We start from the raw sequence: 27,300 nt of genomic DNA on the forward strand, positions 1-27,300 counted from the left end.
AGTAAAATGGAAGCCCTAATCATACTATTTATATATTGACCCTGTGGTCAATAAACCTCTCTTTTGGGTAGAAATAATAATGGAAAAGCAGATAATTCTGAATTTATAAATGTCATGATCTCATTGCTTGGCATTTGAATAAATCCTTTTCATTACAGGAGACTGGAATGCAAAAGTAGGAAGTCAAGAAACACCTGGCGTAACAGGCAAGTTTGGCCTTGGAGTACAGAATGAAGCAGGGCAAAGGCTAATAGGGTTTTGCCAAGAGAACGCACTGGTAATAGCAAACACCCTATTCCAACAACACAAGAGAAGACTCTACACATGGACATCACCAGATGGTCAACACCGAAATCAGTGATTAAATTCTTTGCAGCCAAAGATGGAGAAGCTCTATACAGTCAGCAAAAACAAGACCGGGAGCTGACTGTGGCGCGGATCATGAACTGCTTATTGCCAAATTCAGACTTAAATTGAAGAAAGTAGGGAAAACCACTAGACCATTCAGGTATGACCTAGATCAAATCCCTTATGAGTATACAGTGGAAGTGACAAATAGATTTAAGGGACTAGACCTGACAGACAGAGTGCCTGATGAACTACGGACAGAGGTTCGTGACATTGTACAGGAGACAGGGATCAAGAAAATCCCCATGGAAAAGAAAAGCAAAAAAGCAAAATGCCTGTCTGAGGAGGCCTTAGAGATAGCTGGGAAGAGAAGAGAAGCGAAAAGCAAAGGAGAAAAGGAAAGATATTCCCATCTGAATGCAGAGTTCCAAAGAATAGCAAGGAGAGATAAGAAAGCCTTCCTCAGTGATCAGTGCGAAGAAATAGAGGAAAACAATAAAATAGGAAAGACTAGAGATCTCTTCAAGAAAATTAGAGATACCAAAGGAACATTTCATGCAAAGATAGGCTCGATAAAGGACAGAAATGGTATGGACCTAAAAGAAGCAGAAGATATTAAGAAGAGGTGGCAAGAATACACAGAAGAACTGTACAAAAAAGATCTTCATGACCTAGATAATCACGATGGTGTGATCACTCACCTAGAGCCAGACATCCTGGAATGTGAAGTCAAGTGGGCCTTAGAAAGCATCACTGCCAATAAAGCTAGTGGAGGTGATGGAATTCCAGTTGAGCTTTTTCAAATCCTCAAAGGTGATGCTGTGAAAGTGCTGCACTCGATATGCCAGCAAATTTGGAAAACTCAGCAGTGGCCACAGGACTGGAAAAGGTCAGTTTTCGTTCCAATCCCAAAGAAAGGCAATGCCAAAGAATGCTCAAACTACCGCACAGTTGCACTCATCTCACATGCTAGTAAAGTAATGCTCAAAATTCTCCAAGCCAGGCTTCAGCAATACGTGAACCGTGAACTTCCAGATGTTCAAGCTGGATTTAGAAAAGGCAGAGGAACCAGAGATCAAATTGCCAATATCCGCTGGATCATCGAAAAAGCAAGAGAGTTCCAGAAAAACATCTATTTCTGCTTTATTGACTATGCCAAAGCCTTTAACTGTGTGGATCACAATAAACTGTGGAAAATTCTGAAAGAGATGGGAATACCAGACCATCTGACCTGTCTCTTGAGAAACCTGTATGCAGGTCAGGAAGCAACAGTTAGAACTGGACATGGAACAACAGACTGGTTCCAAACAGGAAAAGAAGTACGTCAAGGCTGTATATTGTCACCCTGCTTATTTAACTTATATGCAGAGTACATCATGAGAAATGCTGGGCTGGAGGAAACACAAGCTGGAATCAACATTGCCGGGAGAAATATCAATAACCTCAGATATGCGGATGACACCACCCTTATGGCAGAAAGTGAAGAAGAACTAAAGAGCCTCTTGATGAAGGTGAAAGAGGAGAGTGAAAAAGTTGGCTTAAAGCTCAACGTTCAGAAAACTAAGATCATGGCATCTGGTCCCATCACTTCATAGGAAATAGATGGGGAAACAGTGGAAACAGTGTCAGACTTTATTTTTCTGGGCTCCAAAATCACTGCTGATGGTGATTGCAGCCATGAAATTAAAAGACACTTCCTCCTTGGAAGGAAGGTTATGGCCAACCTAGATAGCATATTTAAAAGCAGAGACATTACTTTGCCAACAAAAGTCCGTCTAGTCAAAGCTATGGTTTTTCCAGTGGTCATGTATGGATGCGAGAGTTGGACGGTGAAGAAAGCTGAGCGCCGAAGAATTGATGCTTTTGAACTGTGGTGTTGGAGAAGACTCTTGAGAGTCCCTTGGACTGCAAGGAGATCCAATCAATCCATCCTAAAAGAGATCAATCCTGGGTGTTCATTGGAAGTTCTGATGTTGAAGCTGAAACTCCAATACTTTGGCCACCTCATGCGAAGTGTTGACTCATTGGAAAAGACCCTATTGCTGGGTAGGATTGGGGGCGGGAGGAGAAGGGGACGACAGAGAATGAGATGGTTGGATGGCATAACTAACTCGATGGTCATGGGTTTGGGTAGACTCCGGGAGTTGGTGATGGACAGAGAGGCCTGGCGTGCTGCAATTCATGGGGTCGCAAAGAGTCGGACACGACTGAGCGACTGAACTGAACTCTCATCGAATCAATATCAGAAATAATTATTTGGTTCCCACAATAGACCCATAAAAATACTGAAGTGTAATGCCTTCAAGAATTGATTAAAAACATTTATGTACCATTTATAACATGGTTGCTTGTGAAGACACAATTGGAATTCTTTTTTTTTTTTTTTTAATTTATTTATTTTAGTTGGGGGCTAATTACTTTACAATATTGTAGTGGTTTTTGCCATACATTGACATGAATCAGCCATGGGTTTACATGTGTTCCCCTTCCTGGACCCCCCTCCCACCTCCCTCTCCATCCCATCCCTCTGGGTCATCCCATTGCCCCAGCCCTGAGCATTTGTCTCATGCATCGAACCTGAATGGTGTTCTGTTTCACGTATGATAATATACATGTTTCAATGCTATTCTCCCAGAACGTCCCACCCTCTCCTTCTCCCTCAGAGTCCATAAGACTGTTCTATGCATCTGTGTCTCTTATTCTGTCTTGCGTATGGGGTTATCATTCCCATCTTTCAAATTCCATATATATGCATTAGTATACTGTACTGGTGTTTTTCTTTCTGGCTTACTTCACTCTGTATAATGGGCTCCAGTTTCATCTATCTCAATAGAACCGATTCAAATGTATTCTTTTTAATGGCTGAGTAATATTCCATTGTGTATATGTACCACAGCTTCCTTATCCATTCGTCTGCTGATGGGCATCTAGGTTGCTTCCATGTCCTGGCTATTATAAACTGTGCTGCGATGAACATTGGGGTACACGTGTCTCTTTCAATTCTGGTTTCCTTGATGTGTATGCCCAGCAGTGGGATTGCTAGGTCATATGGCAGTTCTATTCCCAGTTTTTTAAGGAATCTCCACACTGTTCTCCATAGTGGCTGTACTAGTTTGCATTCCCACCAACAGTGTAAGAGGGTTCTCTTTTCTCCACACCCTCTCCAGCATTTATTGCTTGTAGACTTTATTGTAGCAGCCATTCTGACTGGCCACAATTGGAATTCTAACCAGAGACTCCATAAACATATTTTCTTCATTTGTTAGTTTAAGATGCACACATAATCATGTGGAAGAGGGTGAGAGAATGAGGGTCAAGATTATAAAAATTTATATTGGGGATGAGATAGATACTAACTTATAAACTGTATATTAACATAGGGACAGACCCCTTTTTGGGTTTCCCTGGTGGCTTAGCAGTAAAGAATCTGTCCACTAATGCAGGAGATGCAGATTCAGTCCCTGGTTTGGGAAGATCCCTGGAGAAGGAAATGGCAACCCATTCCAGTATTCTTGCCTGGGAAATCCCATGGACAAAGGACTCTGGTGTGCTACAGTCCATTGGATTCCAAAGAGTTGGACATGACTTAGTGACTAAACAGAGGCAGCAGCAGCAGACCTCTTTTAACCCATCTAAAGGTACATTAGGGCTTCCCAAGTGGCTCAGTGGTAAAGAATCCACCTGCCAATGCAGGAGATGTGGGTTCAATCCCTGGGTCAGGAAGATCCTTTGGAGGAGGAAATGGCAACCCACTCCAGAATTCTTGCCAGGATAATCCCCTGGGCAGAAGAGTCTGTAGAGTACAGTCCATGAGGTTGCAAAGAATTGGACATGACTGAGCACATATGCACACAAAGGTATATTACAGAAGACCTCTTTAGTTAAAATATGATGATTGCAAAATGAAATGTACTTACTCATCCAACTCTTCTTCTTCAGCTTTAGAGCTATCAGCATAGAGATACTTGCTCATGTCCACTGGTCTTATATTTTTTCTTTTTGTAGACTGGGGTGGAGAATCCTTTACAGTTACAAAGGTTTCTGGCTCATCAAATGGGTTCAAATACTGTGGAGTCTGTACCTCTTTAAAGGGATTATAGCTGTTACTATAAAAGGATTCTTCTGGTTTTTTAGGTGAAATTGTTTCAGTGACTTGTTCTATAAAACAATAGCAAAAGATGAATTAAATTAATACTACCTGATACTTGCTTATATATTTAGTCTTCAAAAATACTCAATCTTGAATCAATACTCTATGAGGTTGAAAGAGTGCAAATCAATATGTTCTGGAGGGGCTAAGTTCAGAAGATGTGATATCTAAGATTTTTGTCTACTTCTCTAGGTGCTCTCTGAAATAGCATCTGAATTGTTAATGCTCTTAGCATCTCTTCTAAACTGACATTATGGTATGCTGATTTTGGAAATTTTAACCTTCTTAGAGGTACAATATTCTATTGTTGCTTATTTTATTTCACTCTATTAAGTTGCCCCACCCCAAACTGATATATAAAAATTTCTGCTTTTAAAAAAAACATAAAATGAACTTAATTTTGGAATGGTCTTTGGTAGTTACACAAGCAGAGATCACTTAGGAATCTGAAAATTCATTCTGGAATCTATAAAAAATATACCATATATCACTGAATTTGTTTTTGTGAAGTCTACAAAGAGCAGGTTTCTGTATACTATAAGACCTTAAATCTTTACAGCTTTTAATGGGCCTTTTCAACACAATTCATATTCAGTCAATACTTTATATAATAAAATAAAGGAATAACAAGAGTTCTAAAATTGAAAGAGCTACATTAAAATCATACTGAGAATCAGATAGATGTGCTCCACTAAATTCTAAATTTTACTACAAATTTCAACTTGAAAACAAAGGTACCCTTAAAAATAAAATTCTGACTTCACAACACAAAAAGCACTACGATAGTATCATGTCCTCCAAAAATACTTATGGAGTACTTAGTACCAGCATTTTGCTTTTATGTTTATTAATATTTTAAAACAAAACTAGGGAGAGTTTCATGGCAGTTCAGTGGTTAGTACTCTGTGCTTTCACTGCCATGGGGCCAGGTCCAATCCCTGGTCAGGGAACTAAGATCCCATAAGCTGCCAAGCGTGGCACCCCACCAAAAAAAAAACACCCAAAACTGGAATGTATAATAAAACTATTTAAAATGTAGATTTTAATGATATAAACATTTCCGTAAATTGGAAAAAAGTTTCAGAGAGCTGATAATCATGGAGTAGCTCAAAAGTAATTTTAATTATGCCATGCAACTCTTAACAAAATATTTCTAGGAGAAGAAGGCAGAAAATTGGTTATTAAAATCTTCAAGAAAAATAACTGCTTCATAAGTGACATTTCAAACAATATAATCCAATTAACAAAAATCTCTTCATTGACATATATTTATGATTTTTATATTTGAGAGTCAAACTACTTTTACTTATACTTTAGACATTAGCCCAGAGAAATTATCTCGTCTTTATATTGAAAAGATAGCTAAAACAAACAACTCTAAATTGAAATTCTATACACCATGGTGAACCAATCATAAAGTATTGAACAGAATTCATAAAATCATAATAAATCAACAGTGAAATGAATTTAAAAATATCCTAAGGTATAGAAGAGACTCAGTAACTGTATCTTTAGTAACACCAGGATAATACTCAAACACCGCTATAATCTTTATAATAATCTAAATGAAGCATTATCTTTTCTCTGAGGGTAGAAGAGACTGCAGAGTTTTTTTGCCGACTCAATTTTTTATTAACAAATCCCAAGTCTCAAATGCTTAAGAAATAGACAAAAGCTGTTCAATGGAAATACCATTTTTATTTTCACTTTCAGGTAAAGGATTACAAAAATTGATCCAAGCAAGTTCATAAGTTATAAAACCAAAAGCAAGAAAGTACTCAAACTATAGAGCAAGATTTGAAGATGATAGAGTAGCAACAAAGGAGAGTTTAAGATGAGATTATTTCATTTAAAGCATAACATACATTTTTAAATGACTTTCTAAACAGGTCACTGAAGCACAGACTGTCATGAATCTAAGAGGAGAATCGAGACTATAAAAGCAAAACCAAAAAAAACCCCAAATATCTAAACAATTGCAACACATTTTTTTCTTTCCTAACTACTTGTGTTACTTGAGAATGCATGTTTTTAATCATAAAAATTAATAAATTATTTCAAGAAAAATGAGTATTCTTCTAATAGAAAATACTTATTCTAAAGTCTCCAAGAAGTGTTTATTTAAAGAAAATACTGGCTGTCAAGTTTATTCTTAGCTCTATAGGCATAATTAAAGATTCTGAATCAGGCTCTCTTAACCTCTCCAAAATAGAAATACAATATATACATTATGTAGTACTCTTTTCTATACCTAGGAAACAGACACACATATATTTTAAAAAATTACTTATTTAATTTTCAAATGAAAAGCTCAAATACTCTTATCTCAAAATATTTTGGTAATTTTTTTTAACTCAGTGTATTCAGACATATGTACTATGTAATTAAGAAGCTTTGTGGTCAAAAGAAGACACTTGATTAGTAATCTTAGCTCCAACTCCACCTTCATTTACCTGAAGTTCTTGTTCAAATCACCTAATTCCTCTGGGCCTCAGCTCCCTAATCTATGAAAAGAGGCTGCTGAACCAGATTACTTCTAAGGTGTACTGTAATCATTAAGATTTCAAATACTTTAATATAAAATAAGTCACACAAAAATACAATCTCATTAATCTAAACTTACTAATTTAGAATTTGGTAAGAAGGGAGAAAGTAAACGAGAAGGAGCAGAAGTAGATTATGAAATGATATTGCTCTAATAGACTGAATCCTTAAATTGAAACCTCATTTTTACCATGATCAGCAGTAGCAAAATTCTTTAAAACTCATGAGGATGTCATAGGAGCAGTCTAAAAGATGCAAACAGGGGTTACCCATTCTTGCATTTACTTTGAGCAAACAGAGTTTAATTAAACAAAGGTCTTATTTCTTTAATAGCTCTTTTCTAAGCTTTAATAGTTTGAAACTACTTGATAAGAAAAATGAATAAGGAAAAAAAAAACTTGGTTTTATTTCTTCTATGTACGTTGTATATATGACAGGAGTGGCTCTTAATCTTTTCTTCTGTTCTGTGACATTCACATGCACAATTTAACTTTTGTTGCTAAGAATAATTCCCAGCTAGAGACAGGGAATTAGGGGTGGAGAGGCTCATCAGACTGAGGTGTGAGGATGGAGAAGCTGTGTATATAGAGAGGCCACCTCCACCACCCTATATGGGTATTTCCCACAACCTGATCTTGCTTGGTAAGGCCAAAAGAATGAGACTTTACTGTATGCCAGCTAAGTAAAATACTGTTATATTTAATATTAGAGCTTTACTATTTGACCAAACTAATAAAGAGTTAAAAAAAATAAGCCCCAAGTAAATGTCTATGTAGGCTTTCCTTTTCTTTAAAAATAATTCAGTAGAAGCTACCCAGAACTGCTGATCAATTGCAAGTGGTACTGAATAAATAATAGTTATTATAAACAAAATTTATAAGTCTTTAAAACAAAACAAAAAATCTCTTTCTGTCCTTACAAATCATGAGAACCTGACTAAATAAAGACTTCAAAAGTAAAGAAAAAATGTGCTACCTTCTGAATCAGGATCTCCAAACGGGTTTAATTCTGCTACATCAGGATCACCAAATGGATTTAAATTCACGGTGGCCAAGTCCTTTTCTGCTTCATCCAAAAAGTTAAGTTTGTTGATAAGCTCTGAAAATAAACATATGTGTCAGTTCACTGCGGTTACACAGAGTTAAGCATAATTATCATTCATTCATGAAACATTTCAAATTGTAAAAATTTACACTAATAATACCTGCAAATAATAAGATATAGCATTTTACCAATGAAAGAATGCCATTCAAGTATTTTGTAGCATACCAACATGTTCAAATAAAAGAAATCAGACATATGAATATGAATTCGAAAATAACAGATAATGAATAGAGAAACTCATCTCAATCGTACTTGATTCAATAAAAAAGTACTAACATATATTCTGAGAAAAAACATCCTTCACTCCTAAATATGAATAATTCAAACTGATATAATATAAGCAAATATTTCTAAAACAATGTTGTTACAATATATAAGCTAAGGAAATATGTCATATGACCAATTATTATCTTATAAGATATTTTAAAATCACTGCCTATCATCCTGATACAGGTTTTGCTAAAGATGATAAGTTCTGTTATGCTGTTGCCTGTTGGTGCACTACAAATTACCAAAGAAAATTTATTAAAGGAAATGCACAAAGACAAAACTGACAGCTAAGTACAGACAGAAAGTCAAGAGGTAGCAGGTCACAGTAAATACAGGCAATCAGAAGCAGAAAGAAAGGAAGAAAGCTCTTAGACCTTCAGAGGAACTGGCTGATTTAGCTGAAGGCATATTTGCTTGCTTTATGCAGTCATCTTGATCTTCATCTAAGCTGCTCAGAGCATTCAATTGGTTTACAATTTCTGTAAACAGAAGCCAGTCGAGACAAATGTAAGGTAAGGTCACTTAATTAAAGAGTCATAGAAGCATGCTGTTACTCAAAAAGACAAAGAGAGGGGATATTTGGTTAATCAAAAGAATAGTCAGAAGATGTTATTTTTGATAAACTATAACAGATGTATTTAACTGAAAGTGATGCTGTACTCATATTTAAAATAGAGAACATTTTTGTTAAAATTTATATTAGTACTATTAACAACTAGGTTAACAAATACAAAACAAAGATAATAACCCAAGAGGTTGACATTGGCTTTCACATTCTACATTTGTAAAATAGGGCTTTAAATGAATGCATTAAAAATAAAATAGAAAAATTTTCATCAGATACCATAGAAAATATGTGCTATTTGTTATATACTACTCTAAATTTAAACTAAAGGCTTTAAGAATATATCTACATGAATCATGAACATAATAAGCACTTGTTAATATTCTATAATGTTAAAAATCAGCACAAAAGAAGAAAAGCAAGCAACAGCTATTTTCTATTCCTCCTTTCTAGGGAATTTGTTCTTTTAAGGAAACTCCTGAGTTTGCTTTAGGGTATCTTATTTAGCCAGTAAGAGACAGAATAAAAAAGACAGAAACAGACAGCAAAATATTAAAATAAAAATTCATTCTGTACATAAATAGAACTTTTAAAAATGAGTCACACATGTTTTGGACAACTCCAAATATGTGAAATTATGATTCACTGGGTGACAATTAGCTTGGAATAAAATATTAAGAACCTACTAGAGTATTCTAGTTAATCCTTGCTATTTCCAAAGTTAAAACCTGGCAATAACTTAGGCATTAGGACAAACCAAACAGATCCAGATCATTCAGTGGGAAATAAAATGGTTAGAAATAGAAAACAGTTGCAAATTCAGCATTAAAATGCTGTTCTTTAACATGCAAATCTAAATAAAGTCTAAATTTTATTTGAACCAAATAATATAAATACATGGTTGTAATAAGGTTGTCTTCATCCAGTCATTTCTTGTTGAACAAATAAATACTTATTTATCACACTCTGTGCCAAGTACCATGCTTGGAACATAAGAATGAAAAAAAATCAAGCATAGTTTTGCCCTCATGGAATTTACCATCAATAAAGAAAGAAATTAACACTGAAAAAGACCATAAACTACTACTAGAAAAATTGACAAACTTACTCATTTCCCTTGTCTGAATGAGAAATGTATTTTGTATGCAAAAAATTGCTTGAGATAGTCAATCATAGAAAATAAAAAAGAGTAAACAGAATTAATACCAACTGGACTCTCAGTCTGTGAATAATATGAGCTAAATAGTTTTTATAAAGTATCTTCTTCCATTTTTTCCTTCCAATAGTTTAAATCTCATTCTGACTCAAACCTAGCAAATTCCTCAATAGGAAGAATTCATTCTTAAATTAGATTTTTTACCCCAAACTACTAGTTACTGTAACTTTTTAATTTTCACGGAAGTGTAATAGAGAGGAGAATCTATGCTATGTGACCACCAGTGCATGACTGACTTTTTTTTCATTCACTACTAGTTTTGTATTTTTAAAAGTTTGCAGATATTTATTTTTAACTTAAAAACTATGACAAAAACAAATATTAATAACATTAGTTAATAGCAGTTAACCTCTATTAAGAGATTCAACCAGTCCATCCTAAAAGAGATCACTCCCGGGTGTTCATTGGAAGGACTGATGTTGAAGCCGAAACTCCAATACTTTGGCCACCTCATGCGAAGAGTTGACTCATTGGAAAAGACCCTGATGCTGGGAAGGACTGGAGGCAGGAGGAGAAGGGGACGACAGAGGATGAGATGGCTGGATGGCATCACCGACTCGATGGACATGAGTTTGGGTAAACTCCAGGAGTTGGTGATGGACAGGGAGGCCTGGCGTGCTGCGATTCATGGGGTCACAAAGAGTTGGACATGACTGAGCGACTGAACTGAACTGAAGAAGTAGAAAGGGCTCTGCATATGTTATTAGTTGATTCTCAAAAATATCCTGAGGTATTATTAATATTCACATTTTATCATGTATATTAGTATCATTTATTTGCACTGTATTCCCAGATGTGCAATTACTGGTTAAAATATTTTAAAATAATGCTCAAAGCTTTGTACTTTCTTTACATATTTTATTTAATATTCTTAGATATATTTTCAATGACAGTAGAAATAATTTCGGAGAAGGCAATGGCACCCCACTCCAGTACTCTTGCCTGGAAAATCCCATAGACGGAGAAGCCTGGTAGGCTGCAGTCCATGGGGTCGCTAAGAGTCGGACACGACTGAGCGACTTCACTTTCACTTTTCCCTTTCATGCACTGGAGAAGGAAATGGCAACCCACTCCAGTATTCTTGCCTGGAGAATCCCAGGGATGGCGGAGCCTGGTGGGCTGCCGTCTATGGGGTCGCACAGAGTCGGACACGACTGAAGCAACTTAGCAGAAATAATTTATTCAAACACCTTATATAATCCCATGGATGGAGGAGCCTGGTAGGCTACAGTTCATGGGGTCGCTAAGAGTCGGATACAACTGAGCGACTTCACTTTCACTTTTCCCTTTCATGCACTGGAGAAGGAAATGGCAACCCACTCCAGTATTCTTGCCTGGAGAATCCCAGGGACGGTGGAGCCTGGTGGGCTGCCGTCTATGGGGTCGCACAGAGTCGGACACGACTGAAGTGACGCAGCAGCAGCAGCAGCAGCATATAAGGAGCAATATATGGAATACTAAAGAAACATTAAATTTGGTCCTTACCTTCAAAACATTATTATTGTTCCATTATACACTTTTATGCACAATATGGACATTCACTTAAATACTATCAAAGTGACTCTATCACATGACTAAATTATTTACATTGTAATTTTTCTGAATGTTCAGAATATTTCCTTCCCTTCATCATGCTTTTGGTGATATCTAAAACCACTGATAAAAAAATCTAAAACCACTGATAAAAAATAAACAAAGTAAAACCACTAAGGACTACTCTCTCATTAACTAATCCAAAGTAACTTCTTATTTCCATCCTTGTCTCTGATGATAAATTGTCCTTCCTATCCTAGCTTTCCTTATTTATCCATATCTTAAATAAATCCTTACTTAACACCTAGATCATCTGCTTCTAGAACTTTCATTCATATTCACAAAGTGATCCAGATCATAAAAAGAAGCAATATCCAAAGAAATACCATTTATCTACATAATAAACATTTCTCAAATACCTATTATACTTTGGAGAGGCAGATAGATAAGTAAGGCAATATGCAACATATGATAAATATAATATATGTTATAATTGAAACATGCATCGTAGGCTACGTGAAACTGGAAGAGAGGCATATAACTCAGGCTGAGGTCAGGAAGGCTTCCTGGAGCTATTGAGTGAAAATAAAACAAATAGATAACATTGTTATTATTAAAAAAGAAAGGGGAGGGCCTTCCACAATGATGCAAGGGAGGCAAATGAGAATATGATATATCTGAGGAACAGCAAGTTGCTTGGGGGTTAAGATGCCAGGGATGGGGAATGGAATGAGATAAGGTTGGCCAATGTGGTGTCATGAAGGTTACAGTGACCAAACTGAAGAATGTGAAGTTTACTCTGAAAACTCTGAGAAACCATTGTAAGATCAAATGCATATTTTAGAAACATCATTCCAGGAGCAACATGGTAGCAGCAATTGAAAAAAACAGGATAGGAAGATAAAAGAGGAGCAGTTCAGCATCACCACTTCATGAAGGGAGGGACTTAGTAAATATTTGCTAATTAAAGAATAAATTAAGAAGAAAGTTTTGATGGTTTTAATTTGACATGGGGAGTGGGGAAAGGAATCTAGGATACCTGCCAAGTTTCGGTCTTGGGTGACTGTGTGGACATTTAGTTCTAGAACTATAGTGGGGGCTATTCAGTTTAGCCATACCAAGCTACAGTTGCCTGTGAAGCTTATGAAAATAAGTCAATTGATATTTGCATATGCCGATGCAGAGCCTAAAATACAAATTTTGTTATATATCTCTCCTTTTAAAAAAGTACTTTTCTGTTACTTCCAAATTTCTTGCAGTCAATATGTTTTACATGTATAATCAGAAAAACAGAAGTTAAAAGTTTAAAAGAAGGTTCACAACACAAATTCCCAGAATTTTCTCATGTGGGACACTTTCCTAGTAATATACCACCCTGATTAAAAAAATTCCCTAGCCCAATATATTTATATATTTTATTATTTATTAAAGTCTTATTTCACCAAAAATCTATACTTTGGAAAATGTTATTTAATAATGATATGTAATACCACAAAATATAATTTCTATCTACCCTAGCACTACTGAAATTGAGCAATAAACCTGTAGTGCAGTATTAAGTCATCGGTAACAGTGTGTCAATCTGGACTTGTTTCATATTAGTGAGAATAAGAAGGCAAACTAAATTAGGGGCAAGCAATCGAAGCACAAGGTCAAGTAATTTGAGACTCCTCTTTATTGTTAGGAAGGCAAAAGAAGATAGAAATTGACCATCGGAGATTATCACACTGGACCAAAACAGGGGGATGGAAGTGGTGTCACAAAGAGTAGGTGGGTTTTTCTTTTTAAGAAAGTCTGTAATGGAGTTAAAAGGGCCAGGGTTGGGGTGGAGTAGGGGCTACCTAGAGCTACAACATACCTGCAAATCTTGTAGCATCCACATTCTTCCCTCCAGAGTATAGGATTCAGTACAGGCATATCTCATTTTAAGATGGTCTAAGATAGTAACATTGCAACCTTTTGACAGAGATCAAGTTTCCAAGGACATCACTTTTCTCATAGGCTTTGAGCCCATAAATATTTGATTTATGGATATAACTAATATGTTTAATAATGTGATTTTCAATCCCACTAGCAGATCATATTGCAAATGAATGAATGAACTGAATGAAAGTCCTAACACTAGCCATAATTTTTATAAAGGCAGAAAAACATATACCTTATTTTTAAATTTTATCAACTGTGTTTTTAATCTAGTGTTTATCTTACATCTGTCTATACACGTACGTGTGCATGTATTATGTATCTATGTATAACACATTTATCTCTAGAAATGTTAGTTTTAGCTACCAACCTAAAATTTGGTGGCTTAAAACAAATTATCATCTCTCACAGTTCTGTGGATTGACTGGACTCAGCCAAGTGGTTCACTGAAGTTAGAGAGTGGCTTGGGATAAAATCACCCAAACCTTGAACTGGGTTGGATGTCTAAAGCTATTTCTTCACACACACGTTTGGTGTTTCAGCTGAGAGGCTGAAACAAATGGGGATTGTTCAGGCATCTCTCTCTCCCCGCCCCTCATGGTAAATAGCTGTTAATAGGGGTATTTTGGGGTTTCCTTTCAACACAGCAATACCGGGTAGCTGGACATTTTACATTGCAACTGGTATCTCCCACAGAATGCACTACAAGGGGCCCAGGTAGAAGCTACAACTTAGCTTTGGAAGTTACAGAATGTCACTTCCTCACTGCATTCTATTAATTAAAAGTGATTTATGAAACCAGCCCAGAAGACAGGGAGGGGACTACAAAAGGGCATGAATATTGGGACGCCTGTTTCACTCACTGGAGGACAATCTTTGAAGACTAGCTACCACACAGTAGATCAATGAATTAGAAAGTTGAAATCATTCATTTTCTTACTCATCTAACGTATTTATTATAATTCTTACATTACTTGCCAGCATTTTACTCATTCACATATATGAAATGTACAAATCTTAAACTGTACAATTCAATGAATTTTGACAAATGTATATACATCCATGTGACACAAAAGGCAGAGTACTGCATCACCACCAACCTCCTACAAATTCTCTCATACAACTTTTCACACAATCTTCAAAACCACTAGCTGAAACTATTCTAATGTTTTTAATGTAAGATTAGTTTTGCCTCTTCCAGAGCATCATGTAAATGGAATCATACAGTACATAAGTTCAGTTCAGTCGCTTAGTCGTGTCCGACTCTTTGCCACCACATAGACTGCAGCATGCCAAGCCTCCCTGTCCATCACCAACTCCTGGAGTTTACTCAAACTCATGTCCATTGAGTCGGTGATGCCATCCAACCATCTCATCCTCTGTCATCCTGTCCTGACTTCAATCTTTCCCAGCATCAGGGTCTTTCCAAATCAGTCAGTTCTTCGCAACACGTGGCCAAAGTATTGGAGTTACAGTTTCAACATCCAATGAATATTCAGGACTGATTTCCTTTAGAATGGACTGGTTGGGTCTCCTTGCAGTCCAAGGAACTCTCAAGAGTGTTTTCCAACACCACAGTTCAAAAGTATCAATTCTTCGTTGCTCAGCTTTCTTTATAGTCCCACTCTCACATCGATACATGACTACTGAGAAAACCATAGCTTTGACTAGACAGACAGTTGTTGGCAAAGTAATGTTTCTGCTTTTTAATATGCTGTCGAGGTTGGTCATAACTTTCTTTCAAGGAGTAAGTGTCTTTTAATTTCATGGCTGCAGTCACCATCTGCAATGATTTTGAAGTCCAAAAAAATAATGTCTGTCACCGTTTCCACTGTTTCCCCATCTATTTCCCATGAAGTGATGGGACTAGATGCCATGATCTTAATTTTCTGAATGCTGAGCTTTAAGCCAACTTTTTCACTCTCTTCTTTTACTTTCATCAAGAGGATCTTTTTTTTTTTTTTTTGCAATAGTAAAGCAGCAGAGTATTTTATTTTTTTCATCAAGAGGATCTTTAATTCTTCTTCGCTTTCTGCCATAAGGGTGGTGTCATCTGCATATCTGAGGTTATTGATATTTCTCCCGGCAATCTTGATTCCAGCTTGTGCTTCATCCAGCACAGTGTTTCTCATGATGTACTCTGCATATAAGTTAAATAAGCAAGGCAATGATATATAGCCTTGACGTACTTCTTTTCCTATTTGGAACCAGTCTGTTGTTCCATGTCCAGTTCTAACTGTTGCTTCCTGACCTGCATGCAGATTTCTCAAGAGGCAGATCAGGTGGTCTGGTATTTCCATCTATTTCAGAATTTTTCACAATTTGTGGTGATCCACACAGAAAAAGGCTTTGACATAGTCAATAAAGCAGAAATAGATGTTTTTCTGGAACTCTCTTGCTTTTTCAATAATCCAGCGGATGTTGGCAATTTGATCTCTGGTTCCTCTGCCTTTTCTAAATCCAGCTTGAACATCTGGAAGTTCACGGTTCACATACTATTGAAGCCTGGGTTGGAGAATTCTGAGCATTACTTCACTAATGTATGAGTTGACTGCAATTGTGCAGTAGTTTGAGCATTCTTTGGCATTGCCTTTCTTTGGGATTGAAATGAAAACTGACCTTTTCCAGTCCTGTGGCCACTGCTGAGTTTGCCAAACTTGCTGGCATATTGAGTGCATCACTTTCACAGCATCATCTTTTAGGATTTAAAATACCTCAACAGGAATTCCATCCCCTCCACTAGCTTTGTTCATAGTGATGCTTCCTAAGGCCCACTTGACTTCACATCCCAGGATGTCTGGCTCTAGGTGAGTGATCACACCATCATGATTATCTGGGTCGTGAAGAACTTTTTTGTATAGTTCTTCTGTGTATTCTTGCCACTTCTTCTTAATATCTTCTGCTTCTGTTAGGTCCCTACCATTTCTCTCCTTTATTGAGCCCATCTTTGCATGAAATGTTCCCTTGGTATCTCTAATTTTCTTGAAGAGATCTCTAGTCTTTCCTATTTTATTGTTTTCCTCTATTTCTTCGCACTGATCACTGAGGAAAGGCTTTCTTATCTCCTTGCTATTCTTTGGAACTCTGCATTCAAATGGGTATATCTTTCCTTTTCTCCTTTGCTTTTCGCTTCTATTCACCGCTATTTGTAAGCCCTTCTCAGACAGCCATTTTGCTTTTTTGCATTTGTTCTTCTTGGGCATGGTCTTGATCCCTGCCTCCTGTATGATGTAACAAACCTCCATCCATACTTCATCAGGCTGTCTATCAGATCTAATCCCTTGAATCTATTTCTCACTTCCACTGTATAATCATAAGGGATTTGATTTAGGTCACACCTGAATGGTCCAGTTGGTTTTCCCTACTTTCTTCAATTTAAGTCTGAATTTGGCAATAATGAGTTCATGATCTGAGCTACAGTCAGTTCCCAGTCTTGTTTTTGCTGACTGTATAGAGCTTCTCCATCTTTGGTTGCAAAGAATACAATCAATCTGATTTTGGTATTGACCATCTGGTGATGTCCACATGTAGAGTTTTCTCTTGTGTTGTTGGAAGAGGGTGTTTGCTATGACCAGGTCACCATTAACCCCACCATAGAGCAGCCAGAACCTACACAGGACTGGGAAACAGACTCTTGGTGGGCACAAACAGAACCTTGTGTGCACCAGGACCCAGGAGAAAGGAGCAGTGACCCCACAAAAGACTGACCCAGACTTGCTCAGGAGTGTCCAGAAGTCTCCAGTGGAGGTGTGGGTCAATGGTGGCCTGCTGTAGGGCTGGAAGCACTGAGTGTAGCAGTGCATGCATGGGACCTTTTGAAGGAGGTTGTCATTATCTTCATTACCTCCAACATAGTTTGGCCCCAGGTAAATAGCAGGGAGGAAACACTGCTCCACCCATCAACAGTAAATTGGACTAAAGATGTACTGAGCATGGCCCCGCCCATCAGAACAAGACCCAGGTTCCCCCTCAGTCTCTCCCATCAGGAAGCATCCATAAGCCTCTTATCCTTCTCCATCACAGGGCAGGGAGAGTGAAAACAACAATCACAGAAAACTAACCAATCTGATCACATGGACCACAGCCTTGTCTAACTCAATGAAACTATAAGCCATGCTGTGTAGTGCCACCCAAGACGGACGGGTCATGGTGCAGAGTTCTGACAAAATGTGGTCCACTGGAGAAGGGAATGGCAAACCACTTCAGTATTCTTGCCTTGAGTATCCCATGAACGGTATGAAAAGGCAAAAAGATAGGACACTGAAAGATGAACTCCTCAGGTCAGCAGGTGCCCAATATGTTACTGGAGATCAGTGGAGAAATAACTCCAGAAAGAATGAACAGATGGAGCCAAAGCAAAAACAATATCCAGTTGTGGATGTTATTGGTGATAGAAGCAAAGTCCGAAGCTGTAAAGAGCAATATTGCAAAGGAACCTGGAATGTTAGATCCATGAATCAAGGCAAATTGGAAGTGGTCAAACAGGAGATGGCAGAGTGAATGTTGACATTTAGGAATCAGCAAACTAAAATGGACTGGAACGGGTGAAATTGACTCAGATGACCATTATATCTACTACTGTGGGCAAGAATCTCTTAGAAGAAATGGAGTAGCCATCATAGTCAACAAAAGAGTCCAAAATGCAGCACTTGGATGCAATGTCAAAAACAAAAGAATGATCTCTGTTAGTTTCCAAGGCAAACCATTCAATATCATGGTAATCCAAGTCTATTCCCCAAGCAGTAATGCTAAAGAAACTGAACAGTTCTATGAAGACCTACAAGACTTTCTAGAACTAACACCCAAAAAAGATGTCCTTTCTATTATAGGTGAATGGAACACAAAAGTAGGAAGTCAAGAGACACCTAGATTAACAGGCAAATTTGACCTTGGAGTACAGAATACAGTACATACTCTTATGTAAATCCTTTTTCACTCAGCATGATCATTTTGAGATATATCCATGTTGCTTTACACATCAATAGTTCATTTTGATTGCTGAATAGTATTCCATTCACAAATATAATATGGTTCAGCCATATTGTTGTTGATGTACATACACCTGAGCTGTTTCCAGTTTGGGGCTCTTATGAATAAAATATTATGAACATTTTTGTGCTAGTCTTTTTTGGATACATGCTTTCATTTCTTTTGGATAAAAATTCCACTCCACAAGGAGCGGAATGCTTGGTCAGAGGGACATTTTTATAATATTTATTCATGTTGTTAATGTTTATTATTATAAACATATGCTCTAGGTATATCTGTAGTGTTATAAGAAACTTTGTAAGTGACCTTACCATTATATTCTTCATGAACAATGGATGAGAGTTCCAGTAGGTCCACATTCTTACCAACACTGAGAATTTATTGCCAGTCTTTTAAATTTTACCACTCGGGGGATGTGGAGCTGTATTTCATGATGATTTTAATTTGCTTTTCCCTGATGACAAGTGACATTAACAAGATTTTCTTATGCTTACTGGCCAATGATGTATCTTTCTTTGTGAACCACAGGTTCAAATCCTTGCCCATTACCACACACACACACACAAAAGGGTTGTCTTTTTATTATTGAATTAGAGGACATTAAAATAACCTATTCTAGATACAAGTCAGATATATGCATTTTGAGTATTTTCCTCTAGTCTGTAACTTGCCCATACATTTTCTTATTGGCCTATCTCAATAGCATGCATCTTAAATTTTGACAAAGTTAATTCATCAAATTTTTCTTTCATGGTTGTTACTTTCTGTGTCTTGTATAATGTAAGAACCTTCTGTCCACTCTCAGGCCACAAATATAGTCTTTTTTTTTTTTCAGAGGCTTTATAGTTGTAGCTTTTACATTTAGGTCCATGATCTATCTTGAATTAATGTTTGTGTATATGTGGGAATTGAGACTCATTATTTCCATACAGATATCTAGGTGTTTCAGCATAATTAGTTGAAAATCTTTTCCTTTCTCTACTGAACCGTCCTGCAGCTTTGCTAAAAATTAATTCACCAAAGACGTTTGTGTCTACTTCAGGATGTCATGTTTGGTTCCACTCATCTGTCTTTCCTATGCCAATACCATACTATCTTAATTATTACAGCTTTACAGTAAATCTTGAGGTCAGACAGTATTAATAATTCTGTTCCTTTTCAGTATTGTTTGGGCTATTCAATTCCTTTATAAATTCAATTGTATTTCAGAATCAGCTATCGATGCCTACTTTTTAAAAAGCTTGCTAGGGGACTTCCTGATGCTCTAGTGGTTAAAAATCCGCCTTCCAATGCAGGGAACCTGGGTTCAATCTCTGATTAGGGAACTAGGATCCCACATGCGGCAGGGCAACTAAGCCAGCACACCACAACTATGCCAGCATGCCGCAATTACTGAACCTGCATGCTTGAGAGCTTGTGTGCCAGAACTAGAGTCCACACTCCAGAACTACTAAAGCCCATGCTCTAGAGCCTGTGCTCTGCAACAAGAGAAGCCCATGCACCACAATGAAGAACCGAGCACAGTCAGAAAAAAAGCCTGCCAGGATTATGAATGGCATTGAGTTGAATATAGATTTATTTGGGGAGAAGATAACATCTTTACAATATTGAGTTCTCTAATCTATGAACAAAGAATCTCTATTTAATAAGATCTTCTTTAATTACCTTCAATAACGTATTATCGCTTTCAGGGTAGAGGTTTTTCTACATCTTTTGCTAAATTCATTTCGAAGAAGTCTATGTTTTCAGCCTCCATTGTAAATGAAACTGTTTTGTTAACCTCATCTTCCAAATGTTTATTGTTCATATACAAAAATATAAATTTTCTATATTGATTTTGTATCATGTGCCCTTGCTAAGGTCTTCAGTACAATATTGAATAAAAGTGGTGACAGCAAACATCCTGGCCTTGATCCCAATCTTTGGAGGAAAAGTGTTCAGGGTTTCATCATTAAATATGATGTTAGCTCACCACAGATGCCATTTATCAAAATGAAGAAATTCCTTTATATTAAAACTGCTGAGAAATTGGTATTGAATTTTTTCAAATGCTCCTTTCTGCATCTATTGAGGTAATTATATGATTTTTCTCCTTTATTCTGTTACTATGGTTAAAGCAACCTTGCATTCCTAGGATAAATCCTTAAAGAATGCATATTGGTACTTAGAATATTAATTGTCTCTTGTCTCTTTCCTAAATAAATACTGGAGATCGTCCAACTTCTCCTTCAGAGTTCTTACTTCCCTCGTGGTTCTGTCAGATGGACTCACAGTATCCACAGAATTCTCCCAGAGTCCTGCATGGGGTGCTAGATAATGTTCACTTGTCTTTAGTACAAGCCAAGCAGCATTATGGTTTAACAGTAACATAGAAAGTAGGCTGAATTTGTAATTTCTATCTTTTGCCACTTCTACTATTCACATTTGAGTTCTCAACACTGAGAAGAAATGCTCTTGCTATCTTCAGTCTCTCATCCTAGAGTCTCAAACTCCTTTAAGAAAGAGTTAGCTTGATACCTTGCAAACTTTTTAGCTCAAGAGACTAGAAATGCCCCACCTCTCTGCTTCTACTCTATTTTCCAACCTTACAACTTAAATAACAGATGCAATATTCCAGAAATTCTCATCCTTCCCACAGATCTCCAAAATAGGTGGTCATTTTAATTTATTGTTACTTTATAGAGTCCACAGCAATTCTATGATTTTGTTAATTTGTCTCCTAGGTACCAGAGGGTAAACACCCAGAAGCAAAAAACCAGAAGTAAAAAAACCAGACAAATTAACAGATGTATTTTCTGACCAGAGCCCCAAGTTAATTCTGAGAAACTTTTAATCTAAGAAAAGAGACCTATTTATCCCTATCGATAACCCTAGCACATAGGACATTTAATCTCAGAGGGCTGAGTCATACCATAATCAACTCTAGATCCTCAAATATGAACTGCTATCTTCTCTACTACCATCTGTGCTGTAAGATTATGTTCCCTGAAGGTAGCCAATATGTCACTCTCTCTTCCTCCTCCTGAATTAACTTTACCAACTATAGAAAAAGGATTAACAAACACCAGGCAATATTGCTCATGGTAAAAATAAATCCTGATATATAAACTGCATCTGGATACATATGTGTGTGTGTGTGTGTGTGTTACTCACTCAGTCGTGCCAGACTCTTTGCAACCCCATGTACTGTAACCCACCAGGCTCCTCTGTCCCTGGGATTTCTCAGGCAAGAATTATGGAATGGCTTGCCATTCCCTTCTCCAGGGGATTTTCCCCACCCAGGAATCAAATCCAAGTCTCCTGCATTGTAGGCAGATTCTTTACCAGCTGAGTCACCAGAGAAGCCTTTGATTCACCCTGCATCTGGATGGGAGGACTCTAAATGAACTACATACATACCTAATGGAAGGCCATAGTTTGACCTTCTCTGATTGTGGATATGCATGTAATTGAGCATGTCCTTCACAGGGACCCTGAAAACTATACTTATCAAACTGTTAACAAAAGCTACCAGTTCTTGGGCATCATAAATATTATAAGCCAAAGTAATCCCTGTTTCTAACTATATGGGTCTTATCTTCTTGTACCCAAGGTGTCATTTGGGGGTAGAGATCAAAGAATAGCAACTGGGCTACCATTGAAAACTCCACTGAAAGAGGAATGCTCTGCTGAATGCTGTTTCTTGTCCAATATCCTTCTAAATAAGCTTGTGCTATTTGGGTCCTGTGAGTCTGAATGTCTGGTTAAACCTAACTAGAACCGTTGCCAATCTCTGCAACAATTATAAGTATACCAGAGAACTTTCAGGTGTCCCATGATGTCTGGTTTCCCCAATAATGCTCTTTTGTACACTGCTTCATTTAAACCAAATCTTCTGAGCTACATTCAGTAAGATTTTGTCACTTAATGTCTTTTTTCTCCCATTTCTGTTGGTGTATATTTAGAAATTCAACATGAATCCCAAAGATGATCAAATGAACAAATCCTCATTCATGTACTGTGAGGTTGCCACATAGACAGAGGCACTAATTGTTTTGAAACCATATATAATTTTGAGTACCTGCTACAGTAAACTTCACATTAAAAGGCTTTGTTTTTTCAGTTCCAATGTCTATCATTCCCACTACATTTCAGTGATTTTTCCAACTGCCCATTCATGCGTACTGTCCCTCTGCAGAAAACATCTATATGGGTAACTTCAATAAAAGGTTCCTACCTAACAGCCAGTTCCTGTATTCAGTTAGCAGTGAATTTTATCTCAAAAAGAGAAGAGGCTTTTGATCAGTTGGTGTCATTTAGTCGCTAAGTCATGTCCAACTCTTTTGCAACCTCATGGACTGTAGCCCGCCAGGCTCCTCTGTCCAAGGGATTTCCCAGGCAAGAATACTGGAGTGGGTTGCCATTTCCTCCTCCAGGGGATCTTCTTGACTCAAGGATTGAAACTGCATCTCCTGCATTGCAGGCAGATTCTTTACCACTGAGCCACTAGGGAAGCCCTTCATCAGTCTAAACTAAATATATACCATGAATTTAATTTTATTCAAGCAAAGTCTGTAATTTCAGAAGATATACTTTATCAATTACTAATGATTTACAGCTATACTCCATAAGAGCACAGGCTAAATGAAGAGCCCCTAGGTATCAATCTAAGATATACCCAAAATAATTCTAACAGTCTGTTTAAGAAGTTTGCAGCTTTTATATATATTCATATAAATATGAAGAAATAATATGCCCATATATTTTACTGGAAATAATACACTCATATAATTTTATTAGTATAATGTGATTGTATTTTATGCATTCACATTATAACATAAAGATATATTTAATATAGGGAAATTGTAAAATAATAATTCCTTCCTCTATAAAAATTGCATCAACAATTTTTAAAGCTACAAGGAAGAGTGAATGTAAGCTCTGTTATTGCTACTTTATCTGGTAAATAAAAATACCCACCATCCTTTATTTGTACCATATTTACATAACACATTCACTTTGGTTACTCAAGTTATTATTCACACATTACTATTGTTAAATTGTAATTTTTTTATTATCTTAAAAATATTTTACTCAAACATTTTTAGAATGGCAGTGCTGGTGCTTAAAAAAAAAAAAAAAAAAAGCTCCCGAGAGTTAACTTTGGAATGAAATTTACATGTGCTAAAAAAATGTAACTAAGGAAGTCAAAACATGCTGTGTTTTTAATTTAACTGCCATAACATGCTGTGCTATTAATTTAAGTAATTGTCCTCTGCAAATATAATAGAAAATATTGAGTTAAATAGGCAAGGAAATACATTAAATGCTCTAATGACAGTAAAAAAAAAAAAATACTGAGGAAAAAAATGTAATGTCAAAGTGTAAGTATGTTACAATGATTGTGGCATTATTGACCTAAAACATAAATGTAATCACCCACTGTCAGTACTTACCTCAACACACAGTTTATATTCATTACTTTTGTGTTATGAATTATTTTCTCTTAAATTATTTAAGGTCTGAATTATGTGTTTCCTCCAGATCGCATTTCTTCCATCAAATGGGACCATCGAATCTTATATTAATATAAGATAGTATAAAGGTCAAAATGAATGGAACAAGACAATAGGTCAGAGTGACCAATGTGGCTACAATAGGAGAAGCCCACTCATTCATTTATGACCTTTCAGTTAAAATATTTTAAACTCTCAGTGTGTTCCAGACAATGTGCTAGAAGCTAAAGATGAAAAAATGATCAGAATATAGTCTCTATCTTGAAGGAACTGCACAAAATATGGAAAATAAATATGTAAATAAATAATAACACAAACCAATAGCATTCCAAATTCTGGATCATCACAAATAACTTCTATTAGAGTCAGAGAATTTTAGGCTATCCCCAGAAGTTACTTCTGTAGTAGAGATCTTAGAAATTATATATGTTTGTTTAAGCAATAAAGGTTGTTATGGTATGAATGTTTGTGTCTCTCAAAATTCATATAATGAAATCCTAATTTACAATGTGATAGTATTAGGAGGTGGGGCATTTGGGAGGTGACTAGGTTATGAGGCTAGATAAGATTAATACTCTTATAAAAGAGGCCCAAAAGAGCTCCCTTGCCCCCATCCACCATGTAAAGAATACAATGAAAAGTCTGTGACCCAGAAGATGGTCTTACCCAACCATGTCGACACATTGATCTCAGACTTCCAGTCTCCAAAACTGTGAGAAACAAATTTCTGTTGTTTTATAAACTACCCAAACTTTTATATTTTGTTACAGCAGCTCAAATGGACTCAGATAAGAGTTCAGCTATAAAATCTAATTATTACTGAATCCTTTCACTAAACCTGTATTTTGCTCAAAAATACTGTCCTTTCTTTTATTTTCAGTAGCAGTGCAGAACTTGTGACATGCTATCACCATTTTCCCCCCTGCTGTGATGAAAATAGTACAACATTGCTCAAAATGGTTAGAACAATGAAAATGTGTGGTATTCTAGTTGCTACTAATGGTATAAACGCCTAACTGAGACTTAGTTTTAACCAAAAGCCATATACAAAGAATAAACCATATTCTCTAATGAAAAGATTGAATTACATCCCAACTGAAATAAAAAACTCACGCTGTAAGAAAATGTATGCATTTGTAAATGTTACAGTGCACAAAGGGCAGAGTGACAATTTTAAATGGAGAGGGCATAAGAGGTTTCTCAGAGGATGTGGCAAAAGAACTAAAATTTGAAGAATAGGTAAGAAGTAGTTGGAATTGGAAAGGGAAGGACATGACTTCCATTCCTGAAGTACTTCAACTAGCCAAATCAAACAAAGAACTCAAAGACAGAAAAGACATGGCATTTTTTAAAGTATTATATAATTCTGCTGACATTATAAACAAGCAAATGTCAGCATTTATTATTGAAAAAAGAAATCCCAAAATGTTATTGAAATAAAAATAATAGCCAGGAGGGGTTGGAAGGAGAGAGTGAAATAAAGAGAAGAGGAAATCATATTGAATTTCTCATCTTACACAAGGTGAGTCAACATATTCTGCTTCACTTTTAATGTTAGTAGAGAACTACAAGTTCAGTTATCCCTCTGGTTTGTTTATTTCAGAGGATACTATTCCAAAATGAAAATAGAGGATGTATAACTTTCAAATTACTCTATTAAAGAACATTTAAGAATGGTAAAAATATAAGGGATGGGTAGAAAAAAAATAAGAAAATTCCCAAATAAAAGTATAAAGTAATAGAAATGAAATTAAGTAGGTCAGTTAGTAAGAAATATAACAAAATACTGTTTTGAAGAGAAGTATCTAACACAGATAGGATAAAAATAAAGTTATAAATACACCAAATACAAAGAAAGTATGGATTACAAATATCAACATCAGGCAAAATCTTTAGACAACAGGCATTAAATGGTACAAACTGATCAAATTATAATTCACAATGAAGCTATAAGAATAAATTTTTATTGAAATAAATAATTTAGGATTGAAGTTCTCTTTCATTGATGAACTATACACAAAGCACAAGAATATAAATAAGTAAATAATATAAATGTAAACTTGGGTCTAAAAGCTACATGCTGAATCTAACAAAGAGAATATATATATAAAAAGATATTAATAAAATACTTACAAAAACAGATCATCTATCTACACTACAAAGAAAAAGATCTCAATCATATTTTTTAAAAAATTGAGATATGATAGGCTTCTGAATCTTATTCCAGTTAAACTAGAAATAAACACAGCCCATTGTGAATGTGACAAAGCACATTCTTCTAAACATTCTTGGGTTAACTAAGGAATCAAAATGGCAAACATAAATTAGAAAACAATGTAGCTGACCCTTGAATAAAACAGAGTTTAGGGAACATCAACCCTCTGTACAGTGGAAAATCCATGTATAACTTACAGTTGGCCTTAATCTATATTCATGGCTCCTTCAAGTCCTCAGTTCCTACATATTCACCTCCACAGATCATGTAGTACTGCAGTATTTACTATTAAAAAATATCTACATTCAAGTGGACCTATGCAGTTCAAATTAGTATGTTTAAGGGTCAACTGTAATTTATAAAATTTGCTCAGGACAAAACATCTATCTTTGCATACAAGTCTGACCACTTCCTTTTAACAGAAGTAAAAGTGAAGGTCACTGGAGTTGAAGAAGTCACAGAAGTTTTTAACTAAGAAATTAAATTGATCATCCATGTGATCAAAGGAAATCCCCCATAAAACAGCAAGAATTGAGGCACAGCCAAGAGATAAGTGCCAGAGTGCCCAATTAATTTGGAAAAATCACCAAGAGGTGAATAGATGATAGAAGTCAAGGGATATCAATCCAGAAATTGATAGCAATTTACTAGCTGAAAGGAATATGTATATAGCACTTGATTTCATTCCAATAATAAAGGTGTAACATCAGTTCCTTAAGGGTGATAGCCAGATTGTTGATAAACATTTATTGCCCAATTAATACAAAGAGGTTTGAACTACTTACCATCTTAGTAGTTTGATCAAACCAGCTGTAAGAAACACTTGCATGGAAGCTTCTAGATATAAGGATACATAAGATGTATACAAATTCGAAACGAAGAATGTCGAGTCCATACACTTTATGTGAATAAATGAACATGAACTAGGAGAAGGCAGTCAATGTATCT

The 27,300-nt window shown here is 36.2% G+C and overlaps 1 protein-coding gene across 50 annotated transcripts in view; it reads right to left on the reverse strand.

The window, feature by feature from the left end:
- The window catches only part of EHBP1 (EH domain binding protein 1), a 392,290-nt gene that overhangs the window by 190,849 nt on the left and 174,141 nt on the right, over nucleotides 1-27,300 (reverse strand). For 34 of the 50 annotated variants that reach the window (XR_014081759.1, XR_014081760.1, XM_081588433.1 and 31 more), the window contains 2 exons: nucleotides 8,018-8,140; nucleotides 4,266-4,506 (listed from right to left, as the gene is read on the reverse strand). Coding sequence is in view for 47 of the 50 variants with exons in the window: in XM_081588433.1 (XP_081444559.1) it covers nucleotides 4,266-4,506; nucleotides 8,018-8,140 (364 nt within the window). In the remaining 3 variants the exon portion in view is untranslated. Of the gene's footprint in view, nucleotides 1-4,265; nucleotides 4,507-8,017; nucleotides 8,141-8,790; nucleotides 8,896-27,300 lie in introns of all 50 variants that reach the window. The other 16 variants (XR_014081758.1, XM_081588424.1, XM_081588417.1 and 13 more) reach the window with 1 other exon arrangement.

The sequence above is a fragment of the Giraffa tippelskirchi genome, chromosome 4 (assembly GCF_054371585.1).
Source record: "Giraffa tippelskirchi isolate mGirTip1 chromosome 4, T2T-mGirTip1v1.2.pri, whole genome shotgun sequence".
Lineage (NCBI taxonomy): Eukaryota > Metazoa > Chordata > Mammalia > Artiodactyla > Giraffidae > Giraffa > Giraffa tippelskirchi.